Raw genomic sequence first — 16,476 nt, forward strand, 5'->3', positions numbered from 1 at the left:
ACTGTATATTCCTTTTGCAACACCTTTATTATAAGATTTGCAAAAATGAAGCAATCAACCATTACCAAGAATGGTTCAGAGTTGAAAGCTTAACAAACATAGTCGTGTCTCTGCTTTTATAGAAAAATCACAACCTCTTTTGTCTATGTGGCAGTTTAGCAGATGTGTAGAACAGGGGCGGAACATAGTGTAAAAGGCGATTGGTCTGTGCAGATTAAGATAGCCCAAGGCTGATAATACAAGGGCTGAACCGTATAGCTGCGTGTTGGCACAGTTCTCACCATAATGTGCTCCTTCCTGCAAGGGTCCACACAGCTTACTTTCTGTAGATAGTAAACTCACGGGATATCTCACATGCTGCGGTCGCACCTAACGGATCTTAGCTCTACGCCCAGTATTATGACTAAGTCACATAAAGACACGTTTGTATCAGGTTAGAAAAAGCACTAGCATATCACAGGAGACTATTCTTTAAGCAGCAAAACAAGGGATAGCATGACTAATTATGTAATTTTCCACGGCATTAGTAGAGTGACTCTCCTGAGCACCCAATTACATTACCACTGATGCTGTAGGCTGCCCTGCACCTGTGATTACTGCTGATTAGTTGATGAAGGCACCTTGATGCCGAAACGTTGGTAAATACCCATTAAATTGCTGGGAGATTATACATGGAGTGTGCAACTTTCTTTATTTTGAAACTGCTGATTGGTTGCCATGAATCAGTAATGATTTGTAATCATTGTCGTCATCATCCATACCATTGATTTGCCGTACTTAATAAGTAATTCAATATGCAATACATGACAGATTACAAATTCAACCTGCCATAATAGGTTAGAGGTCAGGTCAATATTGAGTTTATTAGACTATTTTACTCAGTGACATGCCATTCCAAAGGCATGTGATTATTGTAGCCTAATGCCAAAGTGGTGGTCAAACCTACGACTAGCCACCATTGCCACTAGTAATAATCCTTTATCCACTTTGGCTCTGTGCATCAATACCTATTGACCCTTGACTGATGAAACAGCAATTGTGATTGATGAGATAGGATGTCATTCGAACTCCCAGGACAGCTGTCACTAAGGGCAGAGATTAGGATCACACTTCCAGTCGTTCCCTGCACTTTTCATCCCATTTTTCCTCTCTTCCAGGGCAGAATAATCAAGGACATTACCTCAACATCTGTTGCCTGAGGCCCTACCATCAGCTAATATGCCTGACTGCATTCACTGTGGAGCCATTACTTGTAATAGCAAAACAATCAGGCTTTATGGCCCTATACGACGACGTACAATGGAATGGAGGCCGCATGTAATTTAATTCTTAAGGGATTGGCTCCACACATTAAGTCTTTGCCTGCAGCATACACACTGTACAGGCTCAACAGAGATGGAAATGGTGGTATGATAATGGCAATAACTGGGCTCAGTGGAGCCAGCGATAAACTAGGAATTGAATGGATGACCTAGGGCGGCTGGACTCTCACTCTGCGCCTCATTGATTTACTGTAGAGAGCTTCCTGCTTCATTATGGCGGACATATTGGTGCGGGAGAAATCCACGTGTTCATTTGATTAGAACCTATGTTAGCACACCCAGCCCTGAGGCCTTTCTTCAGGGTGTGGTTTGTAATTTAAGTTTGATGTATTGACATTTGATTGGTATTTGGTTAATAATAGTTCAAAACCTTTCAAAAGCTGCAGGGAAAAACTTAGTTAGTTGGACTTCAATATCCTGTTAAAAGGTCAGAACCAAATACAAATAGACAAGCCTTAAAAAAAAACTATTGCTCTATGCTTAAAACTTCTTAAGGATCAGTGGGACGCTGATGGCAGAGCGCCAAATTCAAATTAAATTACTATTAATATTTAACTTTCATGAAATCACAAGCGCAATACATCAAAATAAAGCTTAACTTGTTGTTAATCCAGCTGCCGTGTCAGATTTCAAAAAGGCTTTACAGCGAAAGAAAACCATTTGATTATCTGAGGACCTCGCTCAGTACACAAAACATTACAAACAGTTAGCGGCCAAGTAGATTAGTCACAAAAGTCAGAAATAGCAATAAAATTAATCACTTACCTTTGATGTTCTTCAAATGGCTGCACTCACAAGACTCCCAGTTACACAATAAATGTTTGTTTTGTTCGACAAAGTCCCTCTTTATATCCAAAAACCTCAATTTTGTTGGCGTGTTTTGTTCAGTAATCCAATGGCTCAAATGCGGTCACAAGAGGCAGACAAAAATTCCAAATAGTATCCGTAAAGTTTGTAGAAACATGTCAAACGATGGTTATAATCAATCCTCAGGTTGTTTTTAGCCTAAATCATCGATAATATTTCAACAGGACAATAGCGTCGTCAACATAAAAGAAAAACAAGAAAGGCGCACTCTCGGGATTACACACCAAACAGGACTTTCCACTGGCCTCTCATTGAAACTGCTCATTCTCCATCATTTTTCAGAACAAAGGACTGAAACAATGTCTAAAGACTGTTCATGGCTAGTGGAAGCCATAGGGAATGGAATCTGGGTCATATCCCTTTAAATGGTGGATAGGCTTTCAATGGAAAAACACCTATTTCAAAAGAATAGCACTTCCTGGATGGATTTTCCTCAGGTTTGTGCATGCCATTTCAGTTCTGTTATACTCAGACATTGTTTTAACAGTTTTGGAAACTTTAGAGTGTTTTCTATCCAAATCTACCAATTATATGCATATCCTAGCTTCTGGGCCTGAGTAGCAAGCAGTTTACTTTGGACACGCTTTTCATTCAAAATTCTGAATGCTGCCCCCTATCCCAAAAAAGTTAAAGAGAGTCTGTTGTTAGCCTATGGGAGATACAGTGCATTCGGAAAGTATTCAGACAAATACTTATTCTAAAATTGATTACATTCAATGTTTTCCTCATCAATCTACAAACAATACTCTATAATGCCAAAACCAAAACCCCATATTTAGACTCTGTGGAGATGGGAGAACCTTCCAGAAGCACAACCATCTCTGCAGCACTCCACCAATCAAGCCTTTATGGTGGAGTGGCCAGACGGAAGTCACTCAACAGTAAAAAGCACATGACAGTCCGCTTGGAGTTTGCCAAAGGCACCTAAAGGACTCAGACCATGAGAAACAAGATTCTCTGGTCTGATGAAACCAAAGTTGAACTCTTTGGCCTGAACGCCAAGCGTCACGTCTGGAGGAAACCTGGCACATCCCTACGGTGATGCATGGTGGTGATACATCATGCTGTGAGGATGTTTTTCAGCGACAGGGACTGGGAGACTAGTCAGGATCGAGGGAAAGATGAACGGAGCAAAGTACAAAGACGTCCTTGATGAAAACCTGCTCCAGAGCGCTCAGGACCTCAGACTTTACAAATGCACTGTATCTACAGTATGGGCTTTTGAATGCAGTGTGTAACAAATAATTTTATCTTTATTGGTTCTGTGCTGTTCCTATAGCAGTAATGCAAACAATACATGATAGTCTCTGGATGACAAATGTTTCTGTGTACTCTTGGTACCCTAAGCGGTTGTTGATCCACTGAGGCAGCCAGGTAAGATGATAATTTAACACCCTATTACTGCCCGGAGAGTTATGTACAGGTTTATGAGGGCATTTGTGATAAATCATGGCTGCTGCACACTACAACCACATGTAGTACATCAAGAAGAAACATAACAACTTCCTGCAAAGTATACCATAGCACAACAGTGTTAAAAAGTACAATGATGTATAGTACACAACAGCTAAAGTGGATCCTTAGTAAATCGGCAGACACTAAAACCCCATGCCCTTGTCAGTCTTATTGAGTTAGACTGCTGTGGGAGTGCGTCCTTTGCTTCAGCACTAATATCCAAATAACTTATGGTAGGGAGGGAGAGGGCTTGAAATTAAGTTGTGGGCTGTAAAACTGTTAGCTTTAATGTTGACTTTCATATGCATCCATGATGAGAGAGGTATTTAAAAAGCAGTGATTATACCGTTTGAATGGTTTCTGTAATGCTTAACCATTTATCGACAGCCTAATGCTCTGGTGCTCAGTCTCTCAGCCTGGTCTCATAGACTAGATGTAACATAGTAAATGTATGATATATAATGTTTGGTATGGTTACATTAGACAGAAGGTTACTTTAGGCTATTTTAGATAATTAGAAACTTTGCAACTACTTACTACTTTTGAGCTACTTTGCAACTACTTAGCATATTAGCTAACCCTTCCCCTTCCCCTAACATAGGACTGTTACTGTGACCGTATTACCGCCACACCGGTGGTGACGAGTCATAATCACAGTCAAATTCCATGTGACAGTTTAGACACGGAAGCTGATGCTGCTGACGGTGGTCTACCAAACTTGCTAACTGCCTGGTACTCAGCAATCTATTGTCCCTCTAATCACTCTGACATGAATGCAAATGTGGTCGAAAATCGAAATCAAACACTTCATGAGAGCCCATGAGCTGATGTTGTACAGCATTTCTAAAGGCTATGGAATTACATGAGAAAACAGAGTTTTGGTGGCCTCTTTTAAAAAGAGGAGAATCCCGTCAGCTTTCTATAGGCTAGGCCTACTTTATTTATTTATCCACTTTTGATGGGTGACACTATTAGCCTGTCACTTGTGAATGACATATTATAACTATTGAATGATGGCCAGCGTGTGAATTGTGAATTGTTCAAATCATAGACATAAACCTCATATAGCCTACCCCTGTATGTTTTGATAAGGTTTGTATCACAACTAAAGTAGCCAAATAACTTCTCAAAATTAAGCACATTAATCTGCTTTACAACCGGTGTAGAGCCTAACTGCTATACATAGGCAACAGTGAATTTCAAATTTGGTGAAGATAATTTTCACCATAAAAATACACCTTTATAATAAAGCATTACATGCATAATTACATTTGCGGTCACTTTTGAGAATGGTGATTTCCCGCTAATTGATTGCATTTTGGAACATGATGCGCTTGTAGCCTACTGCCAGGTGTGCGTTGCTGCGCTTATAATGTGAAGAAATAGCCTAATAGTTTATCAATGTTTTAAACTAAACGTTCTGATCTGTTGCATCACCCTCATTGCTTTTAAACACTTTTTTGATGCTAATAGGTCTCTTTTGTACTATGAGGGATTGTAGATTGACATACGCTAATGCTTTTTCTGTTCGTTAGGCCTACTCATCTTGTTGGTTGACAAAAAGTAAATGTGGACAGTTCTTCCTTCTAACATCTTCAATATGCACCTCGGATGCGCGCAATTGCGTCCCCAATGTGTCTGTCTTCACTGTGAGAAGGACCCAATCTCATGATGGGCTTTGGCTAATAAGAATTGAGATATCTGAGAGAGCCATGTGAGTGAGAGGTGCTTTGGACCCTAACCTTAACCTTTTAAGCTAAGCCTTCCGCTAACCATAACCTTAACCCTTTAATCTAACTCCTAAAAGTAGCCCTAACCTTATCCATATCCCCTAACCTAGCTGAAGTTAGCCAGCTAGCTAATGTCAGCATTAGCCACTTAGCCACCTAGCTAACATCAGCCACAACAAATCAGAATTCGTAACATATCAAACGTTTGGCAAATTCGTAACATGTACATTTTGCAAATTTGGCACATATCATACAAATTGTAATTCGAAACATCCACAAATTAATACATACCATGCAAAATGTAACATATCATAGTATATAGAGCATCTGGGACTTACGTACAGAATAATACAAAATGCTCTGAGACCAGGTTGAGTGTCTGCACACTCAGCCCCAAAAGTGGTTGTCTCAGGAGCAGCACGCTACACTGTGCCTTTTAGTCCTGTGTCTGGGGGAGCAGGAACGGAAGAGGTACACTCTTCTGCTGTCCCCATAGTATAACCCTTTTTATTCCAGGTAGAACCTTTTTTGGTTCCATGTAGAACTCTTTTGGGTTCCACGTAGAACCCTCTGTGTAAAGGGTTCTACATGGAACTCAAAAGGCTTCTACCTGAAAAAAATAGTTATTCAAAGGATTCTCCTATGGGGACAGCCAAAGAACCCTTTACGGTTCTAGATAGCACCTTTTTTTTCTAAGAGTGTAGTGACTGGTTTAAAGCAGGAGAGCAGTAGTGTAAGCTGAAATGAGAGCTTTGTTTAAAATGTTTCCACCTGCGTGTTGACAAAACCTAACAGCTCATTTCCACTCCGACTGTTCCTCCAAATCATATTAATGAGTAAAGGATTGAGTCAGACATACTAAACAGTAGGGATCCCCCACGGGGTCCTTGTCTTTGCTTTCTGTTTTTAATGATGGCTGTCACCCTCTGGCTGTCACGCTCTGCAGACACTGAGTCTATTTCTCAGCTTTGTTATGCTTGATATACAGACTACTGTTGAAATTTACAGTAACAGCAATCCGATTCAACAATCAAAGATGCCACACATTGTTGGTATTAACACACCTACAGTAGATCTCTTGGAGTGAGGCAGGCGTTTTGACTAACTATCTTATCTTTCTAGGCTTTACCTTAGACCACCTCTGTCTGTCACTATCGCTTTATTGTTGGTCCGGTGTTGTTAAAAAAGTATATTTTTGCTGTCATGGTGTTTTTTCAACAGACTCCAGGTTTTGGTGTTATCTGTACTGGACCTCAGGAATATAATCTCAGAGAGGATGCTGGACCAGTGAGGCAGAGCAGAGTGGGCCTGCGCTCCGACAGGCAGAGGCCTGTTTTATAGCTCCTATTACGGACATGGTTAGCTCAATCCATCATCCACGCCAACTAATGATTGCTACCATACATCCTATGTAGCACAATTCTTTTAAGGACAGAGAAGTTGAAGCCCATTCATCTTGCTGCTCTGGACTAATAGCGGTTTGACAACTGGTACAGAGGCAATTCTTCTCCCCACTATAACATTAACGGACCAGCTCTGAAATGGAACTGGGCCTCGTTTCCCAGTAACTTAAGCATTACAATGATTGTAGCAGATACATCGTTATTTACGAGACAACTTTTGAAGAGTGTTTCCCAGACAAGCATGCAGAGAGAAAATTTGCTAAGTGCATTGTTAGGCCATGTGTCGATACTGACAGGATCAAAAGAAAAGCAGTGCTGCCCTCGGATCAGCTTTCTCCATTCAAATCTCACCTTATCATTAGAATCATTAACACCTATTGCTGCAAATAGTCTATTGAGGCGGCTTATTATACTTACCCAATAATAATGCAGTAAATCACAGTTTGGGCACATCATTGCGCACATGTTGTCACACATCATGAAACACATTGAGGCACAAATTACAGACAGTAGCCTAGTCTCAAAGTAGAACTCAATTGGTTGAACATGAAATTGATTTCAATATGATTTAAATAGCCTATAGTATATAGATCCATGTAGACTATGTATCTTTTAATACAGTCATTTCGTTTTTCTTTTGAAACATAATTTTATTCTTCACTTGTTTGTAAGAATTGCAACAATTTTAGCAACTTTGTATTTGTAGCAGTGGTGTAAAGTACTTAAATAAAAATTACTTTAAAGTACTACTTAAAGGAAAACACCACCCAAAGACTATCTTTTGGTATTTGTTTCATTAGTCCATTGTTGATATAGTGCCAAAAGGTTTTGCTTGTCAGCAATCAAGTTTTCAAGATATGTGACTTTCAAAATACAGAAATCATCCCTGCATGATGCATTTCCATCATATGATGCCCCGTTTTGCATCATATGATACAAAATGCATTGTATGGGATGATTTCTGTATTTTGAATGTTACATATCTTGAAACTTGATTGCTGACAAGCAAAACATTTGGGTGGAGTTTTCCTTTAAGTAGTTTTTTTTTAGGGTATCTGTACCTTACTATTTATATTTTTTACAACTTTTACTTCACTTCATTCCTAAAGAAAATTGTGTAATTTTTATTCCATATATTTTCCCTGACACCCAAAAGTACTTGATGCATGTTGAATGCTTAGCAGGACAGGACGAATTGTCAAGTTCACACACTTATCAAGAGAACATCCCTGGTCATCCTACTAAACACACATGCTTCGTTTGTAAATTAAATTACATTTTGTCTGAGTGTTGGAGTGTGCCCCTGGCTATCTCTACATTGAAAAACAAAAAAAATGGTGCCATCTGAAATATAAGGAATTTGAAATAATGTATACTTTTACTTTTGATACTTAGTATATTTAAAACCAAATGCTTTTGGAATTTTATTTTAATGGGTGTCTTTCAATCTTACTTGAGTAATTTTCTATTAAGGTATTTTTACTTTAACTCAAGTATGACAATTGGATACATTTTCCAACACTGATTTGTAGTCAACTTTGTTCTGAAGTTATCTGGGAAGCAAGGCCCTGATCTGCATCTCTACTTCTACCCTCTAAACCAAACCTAAAGTTCCCTGCCACAGCTGTGTGTGTAGACTTGCACACTAAGACTCATTAGTCATTGCAAACATGTCACAATCTATTTGCAAATGTACTTTTAAACTGCAATTAATTGTAGCAGCTGGAGTGGAGTATTTATAACCCAAGTAGAATACTAATGAAAACAGCTCTGCTTGACCAATTATGCCACATTTTTCATACACAACATTTACTGTGTGTGTGTGTGTGTGTGTGTGTGCAGTGTCAAATCAAAGTTTATTTGTCACATGCACAGGATACAGCAGGTGTAAACAGTAGGGTGAAATGCTAACTTGTTTTCTCTTGAGAGCTCTAATGCAGTATTAGATATCAAAGGTAAGAAAAAAAGATAAAATACAAACACACAACAAATAAAAACACACAAAAATGTACTCTATATACAGGGTCAGTACCAATACCTTATCAATGTGCAAGGATATTGGTGGTAGTTTAGGTAGATATGTACAAGTAACCAAGTGTAAAAATGTCTGTTAGCAGGAAAAATAATAATGATAATACAGTTTTTTTTAATTGCTTTGGTGGAGTTTTGGGGTACATTTTCACAACAGATCATCAACAAGGCAGTTGTTTCAGAGCTCTAAGCACATTTTTAATTGACTAAGTACACACAAAATCATACAGTCACTTTTTCACCAAATTTAGTCAGTGTTTAATCTAGAAATACATGTTCCACATTCCAATGCATTTTCATGTAAAGTAATTGCTTTTCACAATGCAATGCTCACTTTACTTTTGATGCGATTCTCTTCTCTTTAGTTAAAATACATTTTACTATTACTTAATCCAACTGATCTTTTAAAAAATGGTCTTCATTCTACACACGATACCCCATAATGAAAAAGTGAAAACAGGTTTTTATAAAGAGAAATACCTTATTTACAAAAGTATTGTTATGCGACTCAAAATTGAGCTGAGGTGCATCCTGTTTCCATTGACCATCCTTGATATGTTTCTACAACTTGATTGGAGAACACCTGTGGTAAATTCAATTGATTGGACATGATTTGGAAAGGCACACACCTGTCCATATATGGTCCCACAGTTGACAGTGCATGCCAGAGCAAAAATCAAAACATGAGGTCAAAGGTAATGTCCGTAGAGCTCCAAGACAGGATTGTGTTGAGGCACAGATCTGGGGAAGGGTACCAAAACATTTCTGCAGCATTGAAGGTCCCCAAAAACAGTGGTCGCCATCATTCTTAAATGGAAGATGTTTGGAACATCCAATACTCTTCCTGTCAACTCCTTAAATAGACAGGTGTGTGCCTTTCCCAATCAATCGTATTTACCACAGGTGGACTCCAATAAAGTTGTAGTAACATCTCAAAGATGATTAATGGAAACAGGATGCATCTGCGCTCAATTTTGAGTCTCATAGCAAAGCGTCTGAGTAGTTATGTAAATAAGCTTTTTTTGTTTTTTATTTTTTATAAATCTGAATATTTTCCGAATGCACTGTATGTCAGGCTTGGCTTCGCCATGTCAAAATGTTTTTCCCCAGATGCATGAACAATGAGGATATTTACTGTGATTTGGACGAGAACCGATGGCCAAATGTTCAAGACAGGCTTGATGCAAACTAGTGCCAGCTAAACATTGTTTCTTTAATTTGTTTCATTGGTTACATTGTAAAATATGTCTTCAATGATCACACCTTTGATCACACATGGGATAGAAATTATATAAAATTTGATGTTCAGACAATTTTAATGGGTAGTGTAAGTGTATTGCCTAATGTGAAATCAGTGTAATGTACAGTACTGTAACATACTACATTCAAAGGGTAATTTATAAACATGTATCTTGAATGTTTTGCTATTGGATTAACTGGTTGTTAAAATAACTAAATTGAGAAGATATCATTATGTTGTGTTTTTTTGTGATTAAATCAATGTACTCATTATATTTCACAGTAAACTTATATTTTGGATTGAAATGTATGGTAAAAATGAATGCATAATGAAAGGTTTGGAATGTACTGTAAGACTGGCTGTGTGACAAGTGTTACCAGTTTGGAGTTTTGTACTTAGAGTTTTGAAAATTAGTACCAAAACTATAGACAAAAACTGTTATAAGAAATAGTAGCAGCAGCGCATATGGTGAAAGTGTGTGTGCATGTGTGATTCTGTATGGGTGTCAACATGTGCGATAATGTCAGTGTCAGTTTAAACTGTGAATTTGTTGGTAGAGACCTGTGAGTGTGCATGGAGTCAGTGCAGATAGAGTCAGTGCCGACAGTCCGTGGGTGACGGTGGGCAGCCATTGATTAGCTGTTCAACAGTCTTATTGCTTGGGGATGGAAGATGTCTGTGAGCCTGTTGGTCCGAGACCTGATGCTCTGGTACCGCCTGCCGGATGGTAGTGGAGAGAAAAGTACATGGCTGGGGTGGCTGAAGTATTTGGCAATTTTCCCGGCTTCCTCAAACACCGCCTGGTATAAATGTCCTGGATGGCTGGGAGCTTGCATCAGCATACATATAATTCAAGTAAAATGGTGTCACTAAGATAACAACTGATTCCACTTCGAAACACCATTTCAATGAATTTTATCATATGAAATCATATCAATCCAGTCATGACTGATTCAATCTTAATTATCCCTCCCTCCCACTCTCTCACTCTCTCCATCTAGCCTTCGTTCTAAGCTGTGCCTTCCCTAAGGAGCCAGCCAATGGGGAAGTATCAGTGACTCACCTCCATGCTGGGGGAGAAGCCTACTTCCAGTGTCTGACCGGATACCAGCTGCAAGGCCCCACCATGCTCACCTGTCGTAACGCCACTACACCTTACTGGAGTGGAAAGGACCCCAAATGCCTGGGTAAGAGCCAACAACATTGCTTCCTTCCTGCCAAACACACACACACACACAAACACACACACACACACACACACTATTAAAGCTTCTAGGAATAGTGGGTGGTGGAGTCAGGCGCAGAGAGCAGGTTAGTTCCGAACGTGGATCTTAATTCCAAAGAGTGAAAACGGACATGCCAAACACAAGGGCGCATGAAATAACCCGTCCAAACAAACAGGACTAAATCTGTCGGAAAAATAGAGACAACAAAATAATCAGACACCATGAACAGAGAACAAGCCCGCACAATAGCCAGCGGGCCTAGTGCCCTTAAATAGCCTACAAACAAAACTTAACTCAAAACAGGTGTAACCAATTAGACCAAACTAACAGAAACAAAAGAAAGGGAATCGATGGCAGCTAGTAGGCCGGCGACAATGACCGCCGAGCGCCGCCCGAACAGAAAGAGGCATCATCTTCGGCGGGATTCGTGACAGTACCTCCCCCCTGACGCGCGGCTCCCGCAGCGAGCCGACCCCGGCCTCGAGGGCGACCCGGAGGGCGGGGCGCAGGGCGATCCAGGTGGAGGCGGTGTAAATCCCTCAAGAGGGAAGAATCTAAAATGTCCCTCCCCGGTACCCAGCAACTCTCCTCCGGACCGTACCCCTCCCAGTCCACGAGGTACTGCAGGCCCCTCACCCGGCGTCTCGAGTCCAGAATAGCTCGTACTGTGTACGCCGGGGACCCCTCGATGTCCAGGTCTCCGGTACCTCACCTTCTTGTAGGGGACCAGCTACCACCGGCCTGAGGAGAGACACATGAAACGAGGGGTTAATGCGATAGTAAGAGGGAAGTTGCAATCTATAACACATCTCGTTTATCCTCCTCAGGACTTTGAATGGCTCCATACACCGCGGCCCCAGCTTCCGGCAGTGCAGGCGGAGGGGCAGGTTTCGGGTCGAAAGCCAGAACCTGCCCCCTGGTGCGAACACAGGGGCCTCACTGCGGTGGCGGTCAGCGCTCTTTTTCTGCCGTTCACTGGCCTGCCTGAGAGAATCCTGGACTGCCCGCCAGGTCTCTCTAGAGCGCTGTACCCAATCCTCGACCGCAGGAGCTTCGGTCTGACTCTGATGCCACGGAGCCAGGACAGGCTGGTAGCCCAGTACGCATTCGAATGGCGACATGTTCGTGGATGAGTGACGGAGTGAGTTTTGGGCCAAATCTGCCCACGGGACGTACCTCGCCCATTCTCCTGGCCGGTCCTGGCAATACAACCTCAGAAACCTACCCACTTCCTGGTTTACTCTCTCCACCTGCCCATTACTCTCGGGGTGCTAACCAGAGGTAAGGCTGACAGAGACCCCCAGACGCTCCATAAACACCCTCCAAACCCGGGACGATCAGATACGATGTCCTCCGGAACCCCGTAGTGCCAGAAGACTTGGGTAAATAGAGCCTCCGCAGTCTGTAGGGCCGTAGGGAGACCAGGCAATGGGAGGAGACGGCAGGACTTAGAGAACCGATCCACAACGACCAGAACGGTAGTGTTCCCCTGAGATGGGGGAAGATCAGTAAGAAAATCTACCGAGAGATGAGACCATGGCCGTTGTGGAACTGGGAGGGGTTGTAACTTCCCTCTAGGCAGATGCCTAGGATCCTTACTCTGACCGCATACCAAACAGGAGGAGACATAGAGCTTCACGTCCTTAGCTAAGGTGGGCCAATAGTATTTCCCCCTAAGACCCCGCACTGTCCTCGCAATCCCCGGGTGACCCGAAGAAGGTAGTGTGTGAGCCCACCGAATCAATTGATCACGGACACCAAGCGGCACGTACCTACGACCGGTCGGACACTGTGAAGGCGCAGGTTCAACCCTTAACGCCCGCTCGATGTCCGCGTCCACCTCCCATACCACCGGGGCCACCAGCCAAGATGCTGGAAGGATGGGAGTAGGATCGATGGACCGGTCCTCGGTGTCATAGAGACGGGACAGCGCGTCGGCCTTAGTGTTAAGGGAACCTGGTCTATAAGAGATAGTAAATCTAAAGCGCGTAAAGAACATGGCCCACCTAGCCTGACGCGGATTCAGTCTCCTCGCCGCTCGAATATACTCCAGATTGCAGTGGTCAGTCCAGATGAGGAAAGGGTGTTTAGCCCCCTCAAGCCACTGTCTCCACACCTTCAGGGCTTTTACCATAGCTAGTAACTCCCGATCCCCCACATCATAGTTCCGCTCCACCGGACCCAGCATCTTAGAAAAGAAAGCGCAGGGACGGAGCTTCGGTGGCGTGCCCGAGCGCTGTGACAGCACGGCTCCAACCCCAGCCTTGGACGCATCCACCTCCATTATGAATGCTAACGAAGGGTCCGGATGCGCCAACACGGGAGCTTCAGTAAACAGCGCCTTCAACTGGTTGAATCTGCCAAAGGGAATCGATGGCAGCTAGTAGGCCGGCGACGACGAACGCCGAGCGCCGCCCGAACAGGAAGAGGCACCATCTTCGGCGGGATTCGTAACACACACATGCTATACTTCCAGCACCAACAGAGATGGCCGCCTCGCTTCGCATTCCTAGGAAACTATGCAGTATTTTGTTTTTTCTATGTGTCATTATTATAGGAAATCGTAGGTTTTATTACATACAGTCTGGAGGAACTATTGGATATAAGAGCAACGTCAACTCACCAACATTACTGACGGAGCGGTCTTCTGGTCAGGCTCCGTAGACGGGCACATCGCGCACCGCTCCCGAGCATGCTACTCGCCAATGTCCAGTCTCTTGACAACAATGTAGACGAAATCCAAGCAAGGGTTGCCTTCCAGAGAGACATCAGAGACTGTAGCGTTCTTTGTTTCACGGAAACATGGCTCACTCGAGACATACTATTGGAGTCGGTATAGCCACCTAGTTTCTTCACGCATCGCGCCGACAGAAACAAGCATCTCTCTGGTAAGAAGAAGGGCGGGGGTGTATGCCTTATGATTAAGGAGACGTTGTGTGATCATAACAACATACAGGAACTCAAGTCCTTTTGTTCATCTGACTTAGAATTCCTCACAATCAAATGCGGACCACATAATCTACCAAGAGAATTCTCTTCGATTACAATCACAGTCGTGTATATTCTCCCCCAAGCAGAAACATTGACGGCCCTGAAAAAACTTAATTAGTCTCGATGTAAACTGGAAACCACATATCCTGAGGCTGCATTTATTGTAGCTGGGGATTTTAACAAGGCTAATCTGAAAACAATGCTCCCTAAATTCTATCAGCATATTAATTGTACGACCCGGGCTGGCAAAACCCTGGATCATTGTTATTCTAACTTCTGCGACGCATATAAGGCCCTCCCCTGCCCTCCTTTCGGAAAAGCTGACCACGACTCCATTTTGTTGCTCCCAGCCTATAGACAGAAACTAAAACAGGAAGCACCCGTGCTCAGGTCTGGTCCGACCAATCGGATTCCTTGCTTCAAGATTGCTTCAATCACGTGGACTGGGATATGTTCCGCATAGCGTCAAACAACAACATTGATGAATACGCTGATTCGTTGAGCGAGTTTATTAGCAAGTGCATCGGTGATGTTGTACCCTCAGCGTCTATTAAAACATTCCCAAACCAAAAACCGTGGATTGATGGCAGCATTCACGCAAAGCGCGAACCACTGCTTTTAATCAGGGCAAGGTGAATGGAAACATGACCGAATACAAACAGTGTAGCTATTCCCACCGCAAGGCAATCAAACAAGCTAAGCGTCAGTATAGAGACAAAGTAGAGTCGCAAATCAACGGCTCAGACACGAGAGGTACGTAGCAGGGTCTACAGTCAATCACGGACCACAAAATAAAAATCTGCCCCATCGCGGAACATGATGTCTTGCTCCCAGACAGACTAAACAACTTCTTTGCTCGCTTTGAGGACAATTCAGTGCCACTGACACGGCCCGCTACCAAAACCTGTGGGCTCACCTTCACTGCAGCCAACGTGAGTAAAACATTTAAACGTGTTAACCCTCGCAAGGCTGCAGGCCCAGACGGCATCCCCAGCTGCATGCTCAGAGCATGCGCAGACCAGCTGGCTGGTGTGTTTATGGACATGTCCAGTCTGCTGTTCCCACATGCTTCAAGATGGCCACCATTGTTCCTGTTCCCAAGAAAGCAAAGGGAACTGAGATAAATGACTACCGCCCCGTAGCACTCACTTCCGTCATCATGAAGTGCTTTGTAGTGACTAGTCAAGGACCATATCACCTCCACCCTACCTGACACCCTAGACCCACTCCAATTTGCTTACCTCCCCAATAGGTCTACAGACGACGCAATCACATTCACACTGCACACTGCCCTAACCCATCCTGACAAGAGGAATACCTACAGTATGTAAGAATGCTGTTCATCGACTACTGCTCAGCATTTAACACCATAGTACCCTCCAAACTCGTCATTAAGCTCAAGACCCTGGGTCTCAACCCCGCCATGTGCAACTGTCCTGGACTTCTTGATGGGCCACCCCCAGGTGGTGAGGGTAGGTAACAACATCTCCACCCCGCTGATCCTCAACACTGGGGCCCCACAAGGGTGCGTTCTCAGCCCTCTCCTGTACTCCCTGTTCACCAACGACTGCGTGGCCATGCACGCCTCCAAATCAATCATCAAGTTTGCAGACGACACTACAGTGGTAGGCTTGATTACCAACAACGACGAGATGGCCTACAGGGAGGAGGTGAGGGCCCTCGGAGTGTGGTGTCAAGAAAATAACCTCACACACAACGTCAACAAAACAAAGGAGATGATCGTGGACTTCAGGAAACAGCAGAGGGAGCAGCCCCCTATCCACATCGATGGGACAGTAGTGGAGAGGGTGGAAAGTTTTAAGTTCCTCGGTGTACACATCACGGATATACTGAAATGGTCCACCACACAGACAGCGTGGTGAAGAAGGCACAGCAGCCTCAACCTCAGGAGGCTGAAGAAATTCAGCTTGTCACCAAAAGCACTCACAAACTTTTACAGATGCACAATCGAGAGCATCCTATTGGGCTGCATCACTGCCTGGAACTGCAACTGCTCCGCCCACAACCGTAAGGCTCTCCAGAGGGTAGTGAGGTCTGCACAATGCATCACCAGGGGCAAACTACCTGCCCTCCAGGACAACTACACCACCCGATGTCACAGGAAAGCCAAAAAGATTATCAAGGACAACACCCACCCGAGCCACTGCCTGTTCACCCCACTATCATCCAGAAGGCGAGGTCAGTACAGGT

The 16,476-nt window shown here is 43.2% G+C and overlaps 1 protein-coding gene across 9 annotated transcripts in view; it reads left to right on the forward strand.

Moving 5' to 3' along the window:
* LOC110533874 (seizure protein 6 homolog) overlaps positions 1–16,476 on the forward strand; it is a 206,915-nt gene that overhangs the window by 150,763 nt on the left and 39,676 nt on the right. For all 9 annotated transcript variants that reach the window (XM_021618444.3, XM_090186632.1, XM_090186630.1 and 6 more), the window contains one exon: positions 11,050–11,235. In XM_021618444.3, coding sequence (XP_021474119.3) covers positions 11,050–11,235 — 186 coding nt within the window. The remainder of the gene's footprint in view (positions 1–11,049; positions 11,236–16,476) is intronic.

The sequence above is a fragment of the Oncorhynchus mykiss genome, chromosome 10 (assembly GCF_057628025.1).
Source record: "Oncorhynchus mykiss isolate SJ-2025 chromosome 10, ASM5762802v1, whole genome shotgun sequence".
In the NCBI taxonomy this organism is placed as follows: domain Eukaryota; kingdom Metazoa; phylum Chordata; class Actinopteri; order Salmoniformes; family Salmonidae; genus Oncorhynchus; species Oncorhynchus mykiss.